The sequence below is a fragment of the Ahaetulla prasina genome, chromosome 6, assembly GCF_028640845.1.
Source record: "Ahaetulla prasina isolate Xishuangbanna chromosome 6, ASM2864084v1, whole genome shotgun sequence".
In the NCBI taxonomy this organism is placed as follows: Eukaryota; Metazoa; Chordata; class Lepidosauria; order Squamata; family Colubridae; genus Ahaetulla; species Ahaetulla prasina.
Genome location: NC_080544.1, coordinates 2,906,479 through 2,929,550, shown reverse-complemented (window position 1 = coordinate 2,929,550; position 23,072 = coordinate 2,906,479). Strand labels below are relative to the sequence as shown.

The 23,072-nt window shown below is 44.0% G+C and overlaps 1 protein-coding gene across 12 annotated transcripts in view; it reads left to right on the top strand.

Annotated features, from left to right (window-relative positions):
- LDB3 (LIM domain binding 3) overlaps positions 1 to 23,072 on the top strand; it is a 161,488-nt gene that overhangs the window by 70,315 nt on the left and 68,101 nt on the right. For all 12 annotated transcript variants that reach the window (XM_058187031.1, XM_058187030.1, XM_058187032.1 and 9 more), the window contains 3 exons: positions 6,967 to 7,042; positions 18,730 to 18,752; positions 20,905 to 21,108. In XM_058187031.1, the coding sequence (XP_058043014.1) occupies positions 6,967 to 7,042; positions 18,730 to 18,752; positions 20,905 to 21,108 (303 nt within the window). The remainder of the gene's footprint in view (positions 1 to 6,966; positions 7,043 to 18,729; positions 18,753 to 20,904; positions 21,109 to 23,072) is intronic.

Sequence of the window (23,072 nt, the reverse complement as noted above, 5' to 3'; positions counted from 1 at the left end):
TTCGGGTGCGCTTTAAGGTTTTGGTTACCACCTTTAAAGCGCTCCATGGCTTAGGGCCCGGGTACTTACGGGATCGCCTGCTGTTACCTTATGCCTCCCACCGACCCGTATGCTCACACAGAGAGGGTCTTCTCAGGGTGCCGTCCGCCAAGCAATGTCGGCTGGCGGCCCCCAGGGGAAGGGCCTTCTTTGTCGGAGCGCCTACTCTTTGGAACGAACTTCCCCCTGGTTTGCGCCAATTACCTGACCTTCGGACCTTTCGCCGTGAGCTGAAAACGCATTTATTTATTCAAGCGGGACTGGCTTAAATTTTTTAATCTTAAATAATTTTAATTGGGGTTACTATTTATGAATTTTAAGGGTTTTAAATTTGATTGTTTTAAATTTCGGCCATTTATGGAATATGCTTGTTTTAAGTCTTTGTTTTAATTGTATATTGTATTGTTTTATAAATTTGGCTGTACACCGCCCTCAGTCCTTCGGGAGAAGGGCGGTATAAAAATCTAAATAAATAAATAAATAAAATAAATAAATAATTTCTTTCTAATTCTAGCACCCTGGAATTGATTCAAAACTATTGGCAGACAGGATATCTTGTTTTGAAAATTTTAAGTAAGTTTGTTCAGTGGAGGAATCTTGACAAGGCCGATAAACTCATGATTGGTACCCAATAGAGATTAAATAGCAGTGAAGGATAGTGTATATGTAACTGTCCTTTGCATTGCTATGGATTTGCCAGCACACTGAGCTAGTCTTCTTGTTGGACAGAATGCATATTAAAGTGGTCTAGGTCTCACTTGTGTACCACAGGGTGGTTCTCAAAAGCGTTTGACCAGACATGTGGTGAGATCATTTCCTGGGTCAGCGTGGGCTGTGCAGATATTAAATTCAAAGTTTCAGTTCAAAAGTGGCTTGGCTGAACATTGAACCTGAAGTTCAATATGTTATCATATTGGTTTGATGACTCTAGTCAGCCAGGAGCTTGGTTACGTCAGTGTACGTGTTCAAACATATACGCAAATACACCCATCTTATTACAATCCATCTTATACTCTTTGCAGAACCATGGTTTTGAAAACCAGCCATTGTATTCACTAAGTTATGCTTAAGCAAACCATTGTTTAGCGTGTCATACACACCAGTTTGGGGGAACCTTGGCATTTGTGTCATTACATCTGAGTGACAAAGGGTGAATTTGTCTTAGTGGACACTGAAAGAAGTTACAGTAGATGTAACACCAGAAACGCAAATTTAATTCTAAAGTGAGCCTCTTTATTTGTAAGAAGAGAGAACAATGCAGAATCAGACATCAAAGCATTTACAAGCAAGTTGTTCTTTCACATTTCATCTACAAATATGAGGACCATATTAATTGCCTCTTTGGGTTAATTAACAGCAGCATTTGAAATAAAGGGAAGGGAAGAAAGAGGAATGGAGTAAGGCTTTGCCAAGAAGCTGCAATTTACTGCCTTCAGAAAGCTGCCTTGTGCTACAAGCCAGGTTGATGTCATGATCATGTCATGTCTTCCCCCCACCCCAACCAGCTGCCTGCATCTACAGCTCAAAACCCAGGATCAGAAGAGGGTCAATTTAGTACCAGTCCTTAACTCCAACTAGGAGTATTCACAGAGTGATGGGCAAACCAGTCAAAATAGCAGTTGCAATGGTATACTCAAAGAAACATTTAGACTCTATCCTCTGGACATCCTGACTGTAAACCAAGAAAGATAAATATTGCAATGTTCATTCAACCTTAATATACTTATTTTATTTTATTTTATTTTATTTTATTTTATTTTATTTTATTTTATTTTGAATTCAGAAGCCTCTGAGGAGTAGCATTGTCCAATTTTGTCTCTGTGCCCCAGCCTCTGTGGCTTAGTACAATTAGAAGGTCTAAATGTAAAATTAAGCAGGTACCGGTAATTGTTGGGTGAGCAATCCAATCATGACCCACTAAAAGGAAAGAATAAGTAGATAATGATGGACATTGGCCTGGTGGGTTATTTCTTTCAACCAATGAAGTTGTGTTTCCTCCATAGCCTTGCGGACAATTGAATTTAAAGAAATATCAGACTTCACCTTCTCCTCATTTTCTTGCAACTTAAGTCTCTGACTTCATGTGTTTATTTGCACTTATATAGAATTCTTTCTTCTTAATTGCAATTATGAAATTCCTGTGTTGTTGGGAAGAAGGAGATGAATGGATCAAAGTGTTAGGTTCGGGAAGTAACGAGGCTGGAGACCAGGGTAGTGACAACAGCTCTTTAATATAGGGTGAACCCAGCAACCGGCTGGGGGAAAAACCTCTCCTTTTATACAGTTCTGCTGGAGGCTTCGTCCAATCAGCAACGTGCTGATTTCCCGCTCAAATATTTAAAGGCACAACTGTTAATACATAACACTCCTCCCCTCCCAGAAAACACTTGGTCTTATTTACATATTTATTTACATGTTATTTTTCGACATAGTCACGCAAATAACCTGGGCGTCTCCTAGTTCTTTCTGACCTGCGCGGTTCAGTTCTGGGTGGTGTTTTGAGCTGGTCGGAGGGGCTGTTTTCTCCTCCCAGCTCTTTCTCTGGGCCATCGGGCTCTGGATTATTGGCCGACTCTTTTCTTGGCCATCCGGCCTTGGATTAATTTTGAATTTTCCTGCTGCTTCCCTCGGGACCTGATGGCGTCGCTGGAACTCTGGGACCTCAGCTAAGTCTTGCGCCTCCCCCGGGTCATTGTCAGCTGTGGATTCAAAGTGGTATTGGTCATTACCTGTCTCTGTTGGTTTGGTTTGGTCAGTTATTCGTTTCCTTAACTGATCTATGTGGCGCCGCCACACTCGGTTGTCTGGTAGCTCTACCACGTACGATTTTGGCCCTGTTACTTTTGTTACTTGTCCGCGACCCAACTCGGGCCGTCCCCATAGTTTCGGGCCCACACCCGTCGCCTATGCTCATTTCCCTTGTTTTTCTAGCTCCCCTTGTAACCCTCGGGTGTGTAATGGGGTTCAAGCGTCAAGTGGGCACCGGAGTTTCCGTCCCATTAGCAATTCGCTGGGCTTTTCCAGTGGCTGTGCTTGGGGTTCTGTGCTGGACGGCTAGGAAAAGTCTATTTTTGTTTGCCAGTCACCTGGCTTGAGCCTGGACAATGCCTCCTTAGCGCTCCGGACGGAACGCTCTGCAAGGCCATTCGACGCAGGGTGGAAAGGTGCAGAGAGGGCATGTCGGATGCCTTCCTCTGCCAGGTACTCTTCAAACTGGGCTGCCGTGAATTGGGGCCCATTGTCGGACACCAGAGTGTCCGGCAACCCGTGAGTTGCGAATAGGTGGCGCAGGGTTGCGATTACTGCTTCGGCTGTGGTGGACTTCATAAGTATGATCTCTAACCATTTGGAAAATGCGTCCACCACCACTAGGAACGTTTGGCCGTGAAAGGGGCCAGCAAAGTCAATGTGGATTCTTGACCAAGGCCCTTGGGGCTTTTCCCATTCTCTGACTGGGGCTGTTGGGGTAGCGGTCTGGACTCTTGGCAAGCTTGGCATTTCCCTACCCTCTCAGCAATCTCTGCGTCCATGAGTGGCCACCATATATAGCTTCTAGCTAACCCTTCATCCTTACGATGCCTGGGTGACCTCGTGGAGGAGGTCCAATACCTTGCCCCTTAACTTAACAGGAATTATTACACGATCACCCCATAACAGGCACCCCCCTTGAGCCGAGAGCTCATCACGTTTCTTAACAAATTCTTTGAACCGTTCGCCCGGCGCAGCGGGCCACCCTCTCTGTACCCAACCGAGTACAGTCCTTAACACAATGTCCCGGTATGATGCCCGAGCCACTTCCTTTGATGTGACTGGGCCAGAGTCCAACGAGTCAATAAGGAGGATGGGTGTCCCCGGAGTGGGGTCTTCGGTCGCCCCTGGCAGTGGGCATCGGCTCAATGCGTCTGCATGCCCCACTTCTTTTCCCGGTCGATGCTGCAGCTTGTATGAGTAAGCGGCTAAAAATATAGTCCATCGAGTCAAACGTGGCGAAAGTGCCACAGGCGTTGGCCGGTCGCCAGCCAGTAATCCAAGTAACGGTCTGTGGTCAGTCACGATTTCAAAATTCCGCCCAAAGACATACTCATGGAATTTTTTGACCCCTGATACAATGGCTAATGCTTCTTTGTCTAATTGGCTGTAGTTCCTCTCTGGGGAGGACATCGTTCTAGAGTAGAACGCTATAGGGGCTTCTGTGCCGTTTGGAAGTCTATGGCTGAGTACAGCCCCCACCCCATAAGGGGACGCATCGCAAACCAGCACTAGGGGTAGTGAGTCGTGATATTGGATGAGCAGGCTATCACTTGAGAGCAGGTTCTTTACTGCTTCAAAAGCCCTATTTTCTGACTTTCCCAAGACCAAACAGTATTTTTCCCTAAGAGCCTATGCAGCGGTTCCGCAACGGTTGCTTTGTTCTTTAAAAAGACCGCGTAAAAATTAACCAATCCCAGGAATGCCTGCAGCTCTGCTTTGTTTTTGGGCGCTGGAGCCTTCCTAATTGCCTTAACTTTGCTCTCAGTAGGGTGAATTCCTTTCTTGTCTATCCGGTAGCCCAAGAAATCGACCGATTCGACCCCTATCTGACATTTATTTGTCTTGACTTTTAATCCGGCTGTCCGGAAAATGCTCAAGAACTTTCTTAACCGCTCCCCCAATTCCTCCATGTTTTCCCCTGAAATTAGGACATCATCGAAGTAGGGAACTACCCCTGGGAGCCCTTGCAGTAGTCGTTCCATCAGGTTTTGGAACAGCCCTGGTGCCACACTAACCCCAAATTGCAATCGGGTGCACTTGAATGCCCCCCTGTGCGTCACAATCGTTTGGGCTTCGGCTGTGCGGGCGTCTACTGGCAGTTGTTGGTAGGCTTGGGCCAAGTCTAACTTTGCAAAGACTTGCCCTTGCCCCAAAGAGTGCAATAAGTGTTGGACCACGGAACCGGTACGCTTTTCTGTAAGGCTTTGTTAAGCGTCGCCTTGTAGTCAGCGCAAATTCTAATTGACCCGTCCGATTTGATGGGGGTGACGATTGGCGTCTCCCACTTTGCGTGATCGACTGGCACCAAAATCCCCTGGTTTATGAGCTTGTCCAGCTCCTTATCGATTTTTGGTTTTAGGGCAAAAGGGACTCTCCTCGCCTTAAGCCTAATGGGGGCTACCTGGGGGTCTAAGTTGAAGGAAATAGGGGTTCCCTTATACTTGCCCAGGCAGTCCTTGAAGACATCTTCGAACTCGTTAAAGAGAATGTCTTTCAAATTGCAGTCACTTCTGTAGATGCCAGTCACTCCCATGCCCAGGGCACGAAACCAGTCTAGTCCCAACAGACTGGGCAGAGTTCCTTCGACGATCGTGATGGGCAGGGTCTTCTTGTGAGGGCCGTACTCGACTCGGACGGAGGTGGTCCCTCGAACAGGGATGCGATTCCCTTGGTAGTCGTGGACTCGTAGTCGCTTGTGCTTGCAGGTGGCGCCGCGACGGACGGCAGCGACTCCGCCAAAGTGTCCCAGGACATGATGGTGATCGCTGATCCCGTGTCTACTTCAAGCCGGCACCGCACTCCCTCTATTTTTGGTTTGGTGAAGATCTTCTTCTCCACTTTGGTCGAGGCGCGGCCTATGACCACGTTGTTTGGTTGAATCCGCCTTTTTGTTTGAGCCAATCGCGGTCGCCTTGCCGATTCCGCGCCTGATTGGCCGATTTGAATTTTCGGCGGGAAGGTTGGGCCGCTCGACAAACTTGAGCTAGGTGTCCTTCTTCCCGCACCTCCGACATATCGCATCTTTAAATTTGCAGCGTTGGCGCTGGTGTTGACCCCGCAGCTTCCGTGATTCATCTCGGTCCCCTTTGTCGCTTTTCCGTGCGGCAGACCCTTCCTCGCCTTCACCTTCGGATTCGGTCTGAACCTCCTCCTGGTGCACCGCTGCCTTCGCCGCCTTTGTGGAACCGGTTTCTGTAGCGTCTCTGCCGCTTGGGATGACATTTCATGTGCTCTGGCTTCGCCCAGAGCGCTGGCCAGTGTGAGGTTGCTCTTTGCTAGCAACCGTCGCCAGAACGGATGTCTTTGACCTCGGATGAGTTGCTCGAGGAGCACCTCATCTAGGTCACGGTATCCGCAGTCCTTGACGCCTTCTTAGGGCGGCCATGTAGTCACCTATGGACTCGCCTCCATCTGCCTTCGCCTCCGAATTCAAACCGCCGCACGCACTTGGACGGCGTTGGTGCGAAGTGATTTCTCAGTAAAGTCTGTAAAGTTGGCCACGACACCGACTGCAACGGCGTTGGCTCTGCCAGGGCTTCCGCGATATCAATGACCTCCGGACCGCAGTGGCTTAAGAAATAAGCCCTCTTCGTTGTCTGGAACTCCGTGCAGTTCGTTGGCTTCTAGGAAACTTTCAAACGGGTCATATACGCTCCCATTTCTCCTTAGCCGGGTCGAACGGTGCGGGTGGAGTGTAACTGGCCATCTCGCCTTTTCTGCCCTGGATTTGCTGGGTTCGGGTCTATCGTGCTTCAGCTCGGTTCTGGTTCTCCTCAGCCTCGAGATCCCACCTTCGTCGCCAATGTTAGGTTCGGGAAGTAACGAGGCTGGAGACCAGGGTAGTGACAACAGCTCTTTAATATAGGGTGAACCCAGCAACCGGCTGGGGGAAAAACCTCTCCTTTTATACAGTTCTGCTGGAGGCTTCGTCCAATCAGCAACGTGCTGATTTCCCGCTCAAATATTTAAAGGCACAACTGTTAATACATAACACAAAGGATCTAAGCACACGTGCCCAGATTTAAAAGGTGGGGGGATGGATGATTCATTAGTAAAACTAGAAGGGCGGTGTAAAGATTAAAGACAATATTGGCAATGGTTTAGAATAAATTGGTTCAAAGATGTGGAAAATCATCAGCTGCTCAATAACTGATTTTTTTCTTCTGTTCTTGCTAGATCAAAACGTCCAATTCCGATGTCAACAAGCATCCCAAGGATCGATTCTCCCATGCCCGTGATCCCTCATCAAAAGGTAGATGTCTTACAGATTTCTTTGTTTCTGTTGCATTTCTGGATGTAAAAGTTTTATTCAGGGAGACTGACCTTTAAGTGGGAGAAAATATTGTAATGTATTACACGGCAAAAATTACTTTGCCCTTCTAAATGGACAGAATTGCCATCCATCTCCGCTCTTCCTCCTAATTTGCAATAACATATCCTCAGACTTCAAAAGAATCCCCATCTTTGAGAGATACATGCGTTTGTCTACAAAGAGGTCTTCAAACTTGGCAGCTTTATTTTATTTTATTTTATTTATTTATTTTTATTTTTATTTACATTTATATCCCGCCCTTCTCCGAAGACTCAGGGCAGCTTACAATGTAAGACTTTAAGACTTGTGGACTAGGAGTTGAAGTCCACAAGTCTTAAAGCTGCCAAGTTTGAAGACCTGTGGAATTCTGGATCTCTTTGTTAGCTGTTGTATCTAGTGTATCTTCTTCTAATATTGGGAGGAAGAGAAACTCGAGGAGAAAAAGAGAAAGAAGTCAATTATGGAAACAAACTCTTGCTTTCTGTTTCAGCGTGGGGAGACTTCTGTTTTTCAGTTGAACCACAGGGCCTGTTGAATTGCTGACCTTTTTCTTGTTTTCATACATTTCTGGGTAAAGGACCAAAATAGGAGAAGTTGAAAACTCTATGTTCTCTGGCTTTAAGAGAGTTAATTCTTCTTAAATAGCAGTCTTCCAATATCTCAGGGGCTGCCACAAAGAGGGAGTCAAGCTATTCTTCAAAGCACTTGAGGGTAGAACAAGAAGCAATGGGTGGAAACTCATCAAGGAGAGAAGCAATTTAGAACTAAAGGAGGAATTTCCTGACAGTTAGAACAATTAATCAGTGGAACAACTTGCCTCCAGAAGTTGTGAATGCTCCAACACTGGAAGTTTTTAAGAAGAGGTTGGATAACCATTTGTCTGAAGTGGTGAAGGGTCTCCTGCCTAAGAAGGGGGTTGGAGTAGAAGACCTCTCAAGTCCCTTCCAACTCTGTTATTCTATTCTAAATGTATCTCGGAGATTTTACAGCTTGTCCATTCACAATATTTTGGCAAACTAACTATGGAGATTTTCCATAGTCATCCAGGTCATGGTTGTCCCAAAGGTACAAAGGTGCAAAGAAAATCCAATTGCCTTTTTGGAAAAAAAGCACTTTTGGGACCTTTTGGCAAACTCTACCAGAACAAATCTTCATTTAAATCAGGGGTCTCCAACCTTGGTCCCTTTAAGACTTGTGGACTTCAACTCCCAGAGTTCCTCAGCCAGCTTTGCTGGCTGAGGGACTCTGGGAGTTGAAGTCCACAAGTCTTAAAGGGACCAAGGTTGGAGACCCCTGATTTAAAGAGATGATTGCCTTGAGTAAGTAGAATAGTAATAGCCATGAGAATATATCTCAGACTGTTTCTATTATACAAAGTGAAGAAAAGATGGAATGACATTACCTAGTTTGGGTAATGAAACATCTGCAAGAAAACAAGCAAGCTTAGAGAGCTCCAAGGACCACCTCAGTTGGAACTTTGCTAGAAAGCTGAAATTAATACAGTCCTTTTAATTCTGTTTTAGTTAATCTGATAGCCATTGAACGTTGTAATGTGGACTGATTTTGCATGATAAATTAACTCGTCCTCATTATGTAGATTGAGCATGGGGAAATGTATATTCTCAATCTCTGTTTGGGTTTCGAATCATGTGATTCTTCCTTTCTCATCTAAATTCTAAGAGGATCCATTTATTTGATACTAGCTGATAACCGGGCGTTGCCCGGGTATTTATTTATCTCAATCCTGTATTAGACAGGAAAAGGAATGAATTATATCTATAGCGTCAAATCAAAATAATTTTATTTAGAGGGTTTTAACTTGGGCTGTTCCCTGTATAATGAATACAGAGAACAGCCTTTGAGGTGATCAGCTGCATTAACAGGCACCTCCCCTGACAACTTGTCCTCTTTGCTTGAAACTGAGGGCCTAGGGTGGGTTTTTTTTTAAGAACCAATCCCCCTTACCAAAGGGACCCCCCCCTTGTGGAGTACTGTGAAGCCGTTACCATGGCAATTCCACTGTGCTGTACAGTAGAATCCATTTTAAGGCACAACAGGCTGTATCTTAACAGAACTTGAATCCAAAATGCACATTAACACTGTCAAAAGTACTGTGATTTGACACTATAGATATAATTCATTCCTTTTCATTTCAGTGGCCCAGGCGTTTTACACACACATACACACACACACACACACACACACCCCAAGGGGTGTTAGGGGTGTCTTGCCTCCACAGTATTTTTTTTCCAGAGAGTAAGTCATCTGTGTACCACATTTGGTTGAAATTGCTCAAGGTGTTCCAGAGTTATGCTGGAACATACAAACACACACACACACACATACACACAGAGCCATTTTTATACATATAGATTGGCCCCTTAGCTAGGCATTTCTGGGATCTTTTTGCTTGATTGTTGGGGTAAAAATCCTTCAGTAAATAACTGAAGGTAATTCACTAAATAAGAGATAATAACAAGGCCAAGCAAAAGGAGAGAGCCATCTTAGTATTAAAATGCATAATGTGAAGAGAATAGGGATTATATTTAACACCAGCATTTCTAAGGGATACTCTAGAAAAGATTCAATAAAACTTTTCCGTGAAAACTTGATCAGAGCAAAGGGAGCTATAGGTGCATTTCTGACTTTCAAAACTAGCAGCAGAGGAAGACAAAGAATGATGCCCTTTCTCTTCCTTGTGTTTCAAATCTTTATCCTAAATTGATGAGCTTTCGAAGTTGAAAACGCCTAACTGTGAACCATGAAGGGTAGCAATAGCAATAGACTTACATACTGCTTTACAGTGCTTCGCAGCCCACTCTAAGCGGTTTACAGAGTCAGCATATTGCCCCCAACAATCCGGGTCCTCCTTTTACCCACCTCGGAAGGAGGGAAGCTGAATCAACCTTGAGCCGGTCAGGATCAAACTGCTGGCAATGGGAAAATTAGCCTGCAATGCTGCATTTTAACCACGGGGAGGGAGGGAGGGAGGAAGGAAGGAAGATAGTAATAGCACTTAGACTTATATACCACTTCACAGTGCTTTTACAGCCTTGTCTAAGCAGTTTACAGGGTCAGCCTATTGCTCCCAACAATCTGGGTCCTCATTTTACTGACTGGAATGTAATGGAAGGCCGAGTCAACCTTGAGCCTGGAAAGAATGAACCTTGAAAGAATGAATGAACCTTGAAAGAATGGAAGGCCGAGTCAACCTTGAGCCTGGTGATATTTTGAATTGGTAAATTGCAGGCAGCCGGCAGGCAGCAGAAGAAGCCTGCAGTACTGCACACTAACTACTGCGCCATCGTGGCTCAGTAGACATAGATGTTTGCACAAATAATCAGGATGAAGATTCACAAAGTGGGATAGCCGACACTTCTGACTATTTTCAGAGACAAGATAACCTTCAACTTACCTCACCAAGATCCTTTTGATCTTCTTCTTGTACAAAAGACCCTCAGAGTGAGCAATTAAATAGATACATTCTCTGGCTCAGAGATACAAGCACTGAGATAAAATGAAGGTTTACCATTGTTTAAAGACTTTTAAAAAACCAAAGATGAGACAGGATATCCCGTGTCTTTCTTTGTTTTTTTCTTTAGTCAGCACAGAGAGAAACTTAATTCCAGCATTCTGAATTCTCCATGAATCTAAATGTTGGGAGTTTATAAAAAATAGTTTGGTTGATGGAGCCACCTATATTCCAATATTTGAGGGGCCTCCACAAAGAAGAGAGGGGTCAATTTATTTTCCAAAGCGCCAGAAGGCAAAACAAGAAACAATGGACAGTGGAAACAGTCAACCAGTGTGACAGCTTGCCACCAGAAGTTGTAAGTGTTCATCACTGGAGGTTTTTAGGAAGAAATTGGACATCCATTCATTTGAAATGGTATGGGTTTTCCTGTGAGCAGCAGTTGGACTAGAAGACCTCCCAGGGCTCTTTCAACTCTGAGGATGATGATGCTATGAACATGAATTTTTCCTGCAGCATAGAATTCACCCTTGGAAACCTTTTCCTCATGAACAGGGACCAGGGGAAGAAGCCATCTGATCATAATTTCTATATTTTTGGCCAAAGAGTAAAGGAAGATCAGGAGTAACCAGGGTAGAATTACTGACTCAGACTCAAAATGCCTGTGTTGTAGATGACCCTCTTTCCTTGACTCAAGTCAAAGCTATGTCCTAGGCCGGATCTATTAATAGCTTCTTCTTTGCAGCCTATTCTGCTCACCGTATTTTATGGCCTTGACCAGCATGGACTTTGCCAGCAGTCTTTATAGCTGAAACTAATTACAGTAGTGGCCCAAATTTTGGGAAAAGTGTATTTTCTAAAACTAGCTAATAACACCACTTTCTTTCTGGAGTAGTACCATAAAATAATATATCAATGGAAATATAATTTAATCAAAAATGTAATGCAATACCTTCTAGGAAGGATTTGCTATTAGAATAGCAGTTACAGTATAAAGAAGAAAAATGAAACATGTAGAAAAAAATAAGATATACAAAAATGATCACATGTCAGTTAATATTTAGTTGGGTAACTTTCAGCTTGAATTATGGCCTTACAACGTTTTCCCAGGGAGTGAACCAAGTCTTTTAGTTCTGCAGCTGTTATAATGTGAAACCAAAATTGAATGATGTCTTCTATTAACTGGGTTTGATTGCTGGGTTGTTTCTGACTAACAAATTTCTTTAGTTAGTGCCATAGATTTTCAATTGGGTTAAGCTCTGGGCTATTCCCAGGCCATTCCAGCAGTGGAATAGGATTATCTTGAAACTCCAAAAAAAAAAGTGGCGTTATTAGCCTCAAACCTCAAAAATACACTTTTCTCAAAAGGTTTCCACAATTTTGGCCACTACTGTCTGTAGAGACCAGCTATAAACACGTTTGCCCTTTCCTTTCCTTTCCTCATTCATTGCATCGTCATGTATGCAAATACTGCCCAGCCATCCCGATTTCTTGAAATGTCCACTCTCTTGTCCAGGGAAACAAAATGGCAATCACACTGGACGACCTGTTACATAACTAATGTAATAGCAGCTGTTTGGGGGAGATTTATTAACATTCCTCTTCGGGAAGAGGCAAAGTTAATATCTGTGCTTGACTAATGCAAGTCTATTGAAGTTGCTTATTTGTTTGGATGCCAATGACTAATGCAGGTAGTCTTCGACTTACAACCACAGTTGAGCCCCAAATTTCTAGTGGCTAAGCGAGACATTTGTTGAGCTTTGCCCCACTTACGGCCTTTCCTGCCATAGTTATTAAGTGAATCCCTGCAGAGGTTAAGTCAATCCGGCTTTCCCCCGTTGACTTTGCTTGTGAGAAGGCCGCAAAAGGGGATCCTGTGACCCCAGGACCTTGTCATCGTCATAAATGCGAGTCAGTTGATCTCGTGACCGTGGGGATGCTGCAACGGTCGTACGTGTGAAAAAGGATCAGAGGTCACTTTTTTCAGTGCTGTTGTAATTTTGAACGAAGTGTTGTACATTGAGGACTACCTGTATGTAAAGTTGCCAACCAGGCTATATATCACCAGTAAAACGATATATCCACACTGAGTGATTGCCTCTGCTTGTCTGTGAACGGCAATATATTCCAGCTTTTGTTTGGAATGGTCCTCAGTGGCTTTACTGTGTTTGGATTTCTGAGCCAATCGATTCTATCCTGACAGCTCGGAATATAAAATACCTGCATATTTTTTGCTAAAATAAATGGTTGGCAGCCTTACTGCTTAATGCAGAATGCCAGAGCTGGGATTTTTTCCTTTCTGCATGAATGTTATGATCGTTTTCCTTTCTTTCTTCCTTTCTCTCCCCCTCCCCCGTCTTTCCTTCCTTCGCCTGCATATTTGCTTCTACAGGATTCAGTCTCGACAATCAGTGGCGACCGAGGGAGCTTCAGTCCTCTAAATAGCACCTCAGTGGGGCTCAAGAATAGCATGTTAGCCAGCAATGGTGCACATTCAGGCTACCTCAGCAGACAAGAGACCAGTGTGTCACAGAGCTCTTCCTTCTTAATGAGTGCCAGCTTTAGGTCTTCCATGTCCTCCTCTCAGTCTGTGACCCCTGACCTCTCGCCAGCAAAATCTGACTTAGGTTTGAAAACTGGCACAATCTTTACTGACGGCAATAAAGCGCAGCACCAGCTGAGCCCGGCCAGGCAATATAACAACCCAATTGGTCTTTATTCAGCAGAGACGCTAAAAGAAATGGCCGATTTGCATAAGTTAAGTCTCACCCGAAGGGCTTCCGAAGGTGGACTTCTTACAGGGTAGGTAAATGTCATCAACTTGTTTTGCAACGATGCAGTCGGAAGTGTTGGGTGAATAAGTAACTGCCACACGGGGGTTCCCCTGGAAATGTTCGCTGCAGAGATGGACGTTTTCATCCATCATTAAGTAGATCTGAAGACGTTGCCTTGCTGAAGCCATCTAGATCAACCGTGGCCATCTAGGTGCCTTTGAAAAGCTTGCCAAACAGATACAGCCAAAACAGCCATTCCTTTCTCTTCATTGGAAACATCTGGGATTCAAAAAAGACCCCAATTCTGAATGTTGGCAAAGAAAACAGATTCCCCCGAGTTGCTGCTTCAGAAACAATCACTGGTCTTTTGAATCATCAGTGGTCCTGGGCTCTCTACAGGTCTCCTAATGCATTTGGAATCCAAAACAGAAAATGATTACTGTTCTGTCCTCTAAAAAAAAGTTGGAGATATGCTAGCTAGGCAATTGGGGAGCTGGAGTCCCAATACGTCTGGAGATGCCACCTTGGAGGAGGCTGTTATAGGAGATACCTTTCCTAAATATAATGTAGACTCTACACTACCTCTGGGGGAGTGGGGAAAGATATTTTCACCCTCCCCAGACCCCTGGAGAGGCCCTGGAGGCTGGGGACAGCAAAAAACAGGCCCTCCAGTCCCACCGGAAGTTGGCAAATGGGTCTTTTTCAGCCTCCAGAAGACCTCCGGGGGGAGGAAGGCCATTTTTGGCCCCCACAAGACTCCTAGAGAGGCTGTGGAGGTAGGTGAGAGAGAAAAATGGGCCTTCCCCACCACCACCCTGAGGCCCTCCAGCGCCTGTTTCCCTACTTCTGGTGGGCCCAGAAGGCCCGAAAATCAGCTGTCTGGTGTGCACATGCACACCAGAGCTGAGCTCGCGTGCCCACTGATATGGCTATACGTGCCACCTGTGGCACGCATGCCATAGGTTTGCCATCACGGGTGTAGAACAATTAAATGCATATTCATGCTCATTAACATGATTTATTTATTTATTTATTTATTCAAATTTTATTTATTTATTCAAATTTATATACCGCCCTATCTCCCGAAGGACTCAGGGCGGTGTACAGGCATTTAAAAGACATATAAATACAATATAAAACAATTAAAAAACTGATTCTAAAAAGCCCGTAAATTTAGAATTAAAATATCAACTAAAACCCAATTTAAAACCAATAATTTAAAATCTAGCTCAGCCCTGCTTTGAGTACTTTAAATACCAAAGAACAAAGACTCTGATGCAAAAGCCACCCACATGGGTGGCCTTGGCATCTTCTCAGAATGACAGCATGAGAAGGTGCTGAGATTAGAACTAGAGAAATCAACTTTGAAGATAGGCTGCCTATGGTCCCAAGTATGAAACTGTGACAGTTTCTCCAATCTGGCTCCAGATTGGAGGTGTGGTGGGGGGGCTGAGGTTCACCATATCTGAAGGCCACCAGCAACTTAAGAACATGCTGGCATTCTAAACTGTGCATAATTGGTACTATTTAGGAGTATGCATAGGATACCTGAAGGACTGGAGGTGTGTGCATATTGATGAGTAATCTTTCAAGAATTTCCTTTTCTTTCTTGTTTTTGGCTCCCATTACTACTGGAGTTGATGGGCTGGCTGGAGATTTTCATTTCCAATGTTTGGAAAACTTGGTGGCTCCTATGTTCTACCAGGAGTTCCCCAAAGGAGATGCTTGGTGGCATGGCATGGCATGGCATGGCAGAGGAGATGGTTGCTTGGATAAAGATAAATTAGTTGGTTGTGCTAAATGAGAGAGAATGAGCTTTCCTGGTAATCCTAGAGTATAAATTGGAGTAACTGAACTTCAGTAGAAATGAAAGAAAGATTGATAAACTTGGACACAAGATCTCAGTTTCCTTGTATTTTCCAGTAAATATTTCCTATCGTCTTGCGATCTGGCTACTTTTAAGTGACCACAAAGGCCCTCTGGCTATAACAGATGCAGGGTCAGTTATGAACAGCATCTACATTTTCTCTGTGGGGTTTACTGAAATCCCAGACAGATATCATGGAGGCGGGGCTTCTCCTCTGAGATCCAAGGATATATCATTAAAGGTTTCCTTGCAAGCCTTGTTTTACCTGCATAAGCATTGCTCAGAGGCTTAAATCAGCCAATAGCAATGGCTACAGAAAATGATACTCTTGCATTGACTGTTTCTCCGTAAGCAGACACCCAGCTGTCCTCTGCATTCCTAAATATGGATATAGAACCACTCATCTGGTTACTGACTACTGAACAACTTGTTCCTAATATATCTTTCTGAGTTTCTGTAACAGGGAGATATATTTGGATGCAAAGCGATGGGGGAACGTTGCTTTCCTGACAAAGCTGCAAGAAAACCTGGCTTGCTGCATTACAAGTTCCCCCTACCCCCAACGCCCCAATCCTGGTTTTCCCATTAGAGGGAGGGCGAGGAAGTTCAGAGAAAACTGAACATTGATCTGTCATATCTTACGGTCAAGACAGACTTACAAAAGAGCTCTTGAATAAATTGTGCATAACTTTAGTCCAGAGATATTTGCCTCTCTGTAGCAGAATGTCTTGTTCCCTGTGGGTTGATAAGATAACTTTGAGTCCAGCCAGGATGTTCCTTGCAGCTGGCTGAAAATAAAACTATGGCTGATTTCTGCTAACCCAGGTTTTATTTAGGGCTACTAGGCACATGATACGAGCACCAACATCTTTGAAAAGCAGGTACCTTAAAACTGTAATTAATATAAATTGGTCAAGCACATACTAATAGAATATCTCATCAGAGAACTGGGTGGTTACACTTTCCTTCTCTGTGTGGAAAAATTTATTTGAGGTGTGAAATGCTCCTCAGAAGTGGCTCAAGGGGTTACCCATTTAACATAATTATTTAAATTCACTTTGAGTGCTCCATGGGAGCAGACAGCTTATTGAGTTTTAGAATTCCATCATCCAAATCACCTGGTCAGTGGTGGTCAAGTTTCAAAATGTGGTCATTAATTAGATTGATTCTCACTGGGGTTTCAGCCAAGTGTGGAAACTGAATTATCCACCATGGTTTCTTGGACGCGTCTACATTGGAAGAGGGACATGGATTCTTGTGTCACCTGAACTTCTCAGTGTTCCTTGATCCATTAACCATGGCATCTTTCTACTACACCTGGCAGGGCTGGGTTATAGGATCAGGTCTCCAGGATCCTCTTTCAGTCAGTTGATACGAAAAGGTGGCTCTGGTTATCTGCACGGGCTTTTGACCCAAGGAGCACCACCTTCTCTCGCGCGCATTCAGCAGCTAAATAAAACTGCTGGAAAAGGTCACCTGGAGGTTTGCAAGGGGGTGTCATTGATTGACTGGATCAGATCCAGTCTTGCTTCTCACCGGATGCAGGAGAAGTCATGGATCTTAAGCCTGATATCAAGTGCAGCTCAGAAAGGAGCAAACTAAATCTGATTCCACTCAGGATAGAGAAGATCTGTCCATACAGCATATTGTAGATGGGATTACAGGCACTCTGAAGAATGGTTGTAGAGCTTGAGGTTCTCCTGGAGGCCAATTGGTGACAGTTGTCATATTGACTGATTATGTGCCACCAAATTATTTTTAATTCCTAGCTATCAGATTTTTCTCCACAAGCTCCTCCTCTCCTTTTCTATCAGGATGCACAATGGTTCAATCCAGCGGTGAAATCCGCTTACCTTCACTACCGGTTCAGGAACGGGAGCACGCGGGAGCGTACATAGGCTACGCGTGCGTGCCTCTTCTGCGCATGTACAGAGCCTTCTGCGCATGCGCAGAGGGTGAAAACAGGACATAATGATATCCCGGTGGGTGGGCGGAGCCTCCTGCTGCTGGCACTACCGGTTCGCACGAGCCAGATAGATCTGGCCAGATTTCACCGCTGGTTCAATCATTGTCACAGTAATAGAAACCACTAACTTCTTCATCATCCTCTTCCTCTCTTTGCTTCCACCTTTCCCAGCATTAATCTCTTTTTTGGGATGCTAAGTCTTTATATACATGTACTGTATCCAAAGTAGAATTGGACAGTTTCCAGAAGTATTTTTTTACATAATCTCCTGCTGGATTGGCACATTTGTCAGCTCTTAAGGTTAATTTATACATTGTTCATCCGTGGTTAGTCTTTAACCTCTACAGATAAAATAGAATAGAAACCCATGTGCATGTAAAGAAAGAGCTACTTGAAGAAATTAAGCAGTAAGAAATCAGGGGGGATGTTTAATCTTATGGTCCCACTGCTACTGAGCTTGATCTGGATTGTGGATCTGCACATTTGACGTGAAGAGTCAAAGAGTTAGGTGTCTCTTTGAATGTGTGTTAATATTTCTTTAGCATATATTAATATTTCTTTTAACCCATCCCAATCCTTAAGATCCCTGTAGCTTAATGCTTAAAGAAGATAGAGCAAACACAAATGAGACAGAATTTCTCCCAATGCTCTCTTGTAGACTGACAATTAAAAATAACTTATAAATCCTGACATAGTTGAAAATACTTTAGATTAGCAAACGGTGGTCAGCTTTGATCTTGTTTCCATTGAATTGACTGCATATTCATTTCAAGATTCAGTTTGAAGTACCTGTCATATCTTGTAAAGCCCCAAGATAGTCTTGCTCTTGATTTCCTTAAGCTAGGTAGATAGAAGAAACATAGAAGTTTATTTTGACAAATTTTAAAATCATGCATTTTATTTTAAAGCTGTTCTTACACTGATGGTTGTTTAGACTAACACATTTTCTGGTTGCATTGACTTAGCATTGATGTAAAGTCATCTAAATCAGGGTTCCCCAACCCCCGATCCACAAACCAGCACCAGTCCACAGCATGTCACCAACCAGGCCACGCAAATAAGTGAAGCCCCATCCACAGGATGCAGGCAGCATGCAAAATCACGCCCCCTCCAGTCCACAAAAAAACCCTTTCTCCATGGAATCTGTCCCTGATACCCCAAAAGTTGGGGGTCACTGCTCTAAATGCTATATATTAAAATTATAGTGATTATTTAAGGCTTAAAGGTATTGTGGGGTCTCAAGAATCAGAAGATTAAACTGCATGTGCAGTGCGTGCCAAACGCACACTGCGTGAGCATGCTTTCTTTCCCTTCTTTCCTTCCTACATTTCTTTCTTATTCTCTGTTGCTTTCCCTCCCTCCCTCCCTCCCTCCTCCTCCTCCTTCCTTCCTTCCTTCCTTCTTTCTTTCTTTCTTTCTTTCTTTCTTTCTTTCTTTCTTTCTTTTTCTTTCCAAAAGATTTAGATGCCTGTTTAATACTTCTTTATCTCTTCCTGTTAAAGAAACATCTGGAAATCTGATCTTTTTTTATTTATTTCTTTCCTCTAGGTGGTAACCAATCCTGTGACCAAGTTAGTATTCAAGAGTTTGTCAGTGTTAAGTGGCGATGTCCATTTTCTTGGAACAGCATGTTCTGCTCCTTTGTGCTCCTGTTCCATCTGCTTGCAAATGGAATGTTCTTTAACAGCTTATTGGGGTGTCCAACATCATATCCAAAGGACATTCCCCCAGGGTCTGTTCCAAGAATAAACCTAATTTAGGAAACATTTTGGCCAGAATTCATTGCTAATGTATTCCTTTGTCTGGAAGGGCCTTTTTCATCCAAAGTATGTTTCCAGAAGAATATTCTTCTGGAAATGATTTCTAGAAGGTCCTTGGGTGTCTCCATGAGCTCCAAGGTTTGATGATCTATGAAACAATCATCTATAGATGGAATCTTTCTGTGCAACTTCTGTGAATCTTTCATGACCAAAAGCCTCACTAAGGACACCAGAACCCACAGTAGGGAGTAAAGCTGGTGTGGAGAGGAGCATGGGGAAATGTCTTTGTGGTTTTTTGGTACAATGCAGAGGTTTTTTAGAACTTCAAGATAAATATCATGGGTTTTCTTTCTCCCTAAAAGGGAGGGAAGCTCTGTGGTCAATTTTTAGTAGAAGGGACTACAAAAATCAGAGCTGGATGGTCATAGGTTGCCATCCTATCTCTGTGGGAGTCGATGGCTTCCATTCCTCCCATACATCTGGGCAGGGGAAAAGGGAGGGCAACCAATCAAAGGGGCTTGTAACAACTGCAAAAATCAGTGTCCATGGCAAAGAGTGTGGTGGTGCTTCAGTTTGTGAGGTGCATTGTGAGGAGGCTGACCTGCTTTGGCTCCAATCAAGGTGTTTCTGTAAATGTGTTGCTTTAGACTTCAGTGCATGTTGAGGTTCTTCTTGCCTTGAATGTTGTTCTGCTGAAATGCATGTATTGTTTTTGGAGTCATGGTGCTCCCCTTATAAAGACCTCATTCTGCTGAACAAAGGTGTCTCCTTAAAGACTTCCCACCCTTTGGCAGCTCTGAAGACATCGGTGCTGTTTCTTTTATCATACGGCTCTAAATCCATAAAAACGCAGAGGCTTTTTTATGCACATTGCTGCAATTTGTATTTGAATATTTCTGAACGGCAGGCCTCAGAGGGTCTTGCTAAATGTCAGTCTGGTAAGACAAAACTTCTAATTTTTTTGAAATTTCACATGAAGAAAAGTCAATCCACTATAATCTGTAAGTACAAATATCAGATGCAAACCGCCACAATGGCCACTAGTTGGCCATAAAGAGTTTCTTGCTTCTCTCTGCTGCCACCTACTGGATCTTAGGCCACATACATTATATACAGCAGGGGTCTCCAACCTTGGCAACTTTAAGCCTGGCGGACTTCAACTCCCAGAATTCCCCAGCCAGATTTGCAAAGCTGACTGGGGAATTCTGGGCGTTGAAGTCCGCCAGGCTTAAAGTTGCCAAGGTTGGAGACCCCTGATATAGAGGGCCATTTAATGACTGCATGCTGACTGCTACTTGCACAAGAGTCTTGAGATAGCTTTGAAGAAAATAAGCAGGTGCTACAAAAGTATCCACTACATTCCAAAAAAGCTTGCAGAAGAAATTCCAAATCAGCTCACTTGGCTCTCTTTGGCATAAGAGTGAAGAAAAGAAAAACTCACAAGATTTTCTTGTAGCCCAGATCCATAAAGTAGGTTCTAGCATTGTTTGCGGTGTTTGTTTCCTGACTTAGCCTGCCTCAAGGGGCTGACACTACTATCCAGGGCTGAACTTCAGCCATCATTCCAGAGATTCCCCAAGTCCACCTCGGAGGACAGGAGAAACATTTAGCTATTCCAGAGCCAGCAGAGACTCGCCTTCTAACATGAATTAAAATTAAAACAGATAATTCACAAAAGTGCTTACTGGCTACATCAGTCACTCGTTATTTTTTATCTTTCAGTTACCAGAACATCAGATGCTCTTCTGAGAAAAGTTGTATTCTTGCTCTTTGCTGCTTGTTGAATGCCACTCTTCTTGCCTGCGATCAAATGCAAAGCAGTGTGTCTGTCTGTGTCTGTGTTTATGTGTGTGTGTGTGTGAAAATATTCCACTGTGCTCCTAAATCTTTTCCTTCCTCCCCTCCTTAATCTTTTCATCGTTCCTTCTTTTCCCCCCCTGATTCCTCACTTCCTCCATCCCAGCACCGAGTATGTGGAACGTTTCAACCCCAACGTCCTGAAGGATTCTGCTCTGTCCACGCATAAACCCATAGAGGTGAAAGGCCCCGGGGGCAAAGCCACCATCATTCATGCCCAATATAACACCCCCATCAGCATGTATTCTCAAGATGCTATCATGGACGCCATTGCAGGCCAAGCTCAGGCCCAGGGTGGTGAATTCGCTGGGTAAGATTCTTTCTGTGTGTACATGTTGTGTGCGTGTGTTACAATTTTTCCCTCCTGTTATTCCAAGCAACAGAGGTGGGATAATTTGATGGAGCAAGTTGGCTACTACCATCATGGGGGCAGGAAATCCTTTGAAAGCATCTCCAGATGTTTTGCAAGATACCCTACTAGTTCCATTCTTTCCTCTAACACCAACATTCTGAAATATTCTTCTAAAATCACACCAACAGGGCAGTGGGTCCATCACTCTGTTTCTAAAGCTATGCAACAGAGAAGGATCAAGGGTGACAACAGTTTTACAATATTTGAAAGGCTGTCACAGAGAAGTGGGGGGTTGATCTATTCTACAAAGCACTTGAGGGCTGGACAAGAAGTAACAGATGGATAGGTTTCCAACTTATCAAAGAGAGAAGCAACCTAGAACTAAGGAGAAATTTCCTAATTGCAAGAACAATTAATCAGTGGAATGGTTTGCCTTCAGAAGATGAAGGTGCATCCTCAATGGAGGTATTCAAGAACAGATTGAGAAACCATTTGTCCAGAATGGTATAGGGCCGTGATGGCAAACCTATGGCACAGGTGTCACAGGTGGCACGTAGAGCCATTTCTCCGGGCATGTGAGCCGTCGCCCTAGATCAGCTCCACAATGCATGCACGCATGCCTCCCGCCGGCCAGCTAATTTTTGGGTCTCTGCTGCACATCCAGGAGATGCATACACATGCCTATGCCGCCCTGCCCCTTCCAGGAGTCTCCACGTGGCCTTTTTTGGATGCCAGGTAAGTACAGGGCTCGTGCAGAGGCTCTGGGAGGGCAAAAATATTGGCCTACCAGAAGTCCGGAAATGGGCCATTTCCGGACTCCGAAGGGCCTCTGGAGAGCCGGGAGAGACCATTTTCACCATCCTAGAATTTCCAGGAAAGCCACCGGAGGGAGAAATGGGCCATTTCCAGCCTCTGGAGGGCTTCCAGAGGACCGAGGGAGGCCATTTTTGCCCTCCTGGAGGATCCAGGAAAGCCTCTGGACCCTCCGGAGCCTCTGGAGGGCAAAAAACAGGCCTACCAGATATGGACCTACCAGGCCTCCTACCAGGCCTCCAGAGGGCCTTCGGATGGCTGGGGGAAGCTGTTTTTGCCTTCCCCAAGCTCCAGGAAAGCTTCCAGATATAGGGTCTCTTGCCATGGAGGGGCTGAACTAGATGACATCCACGGACCCTTCCAAACAATATTATTCTATGCCCTACGTTCAAGGGAGTTGGAGAAATAGTTAAAAAGATGGGACTGAGCCATGGCATAAAAATGAGGTTCTGCCTCCTTTGTCTTCTCTTGTTACAAATTGCTGCTCCCTCCCATTTTTTCATAACATATTCTTTCGTTTATTGGATGTGTATCCAGCCAAATCTGAGCAGACATATGGCAGCATTGTGGGAACTATTAAAATTTCCCCAGGGTAATGTAAACATAACCATCTGCTAAACAACCTAAAATATAAAACAATAAAAATGTCCCCATAAGTAAGGTAAGAGTAAAACAGCCAAGAACCAACCAAAATCTCCTCTAGCATTCTAATACAACCATTATACTAAAAGCTTTTTTTAAACAATCCTTTTGTAGACTACAATTGCCAAGACTATCATATCCATTTATTTATTTTCTGAGCCTATTAACAAACTTAGACATTAAACCAACACTTATGTGCACCTAAAGTTTAAAGGTAGATAAAAGCTAACATTATTGTCAGTTAAGCTTTATGGGAAAGCAAAGTGTTTTTGTGGCATCCTGATGAAATAAACAGATCTGTTTATTTTATATTTTAGATCCGTTGTGCACAGGTGCTTTCCTTGGTAGCTTTCTTAGCATCTTATCTTGAGATTTATTCTCTATTTGGGATGGTTATCTACTACCCATGGAAAGGAAATATCCACCATTTATCTTCAGTGCATTTCTGGATACCTCCACACATTCAT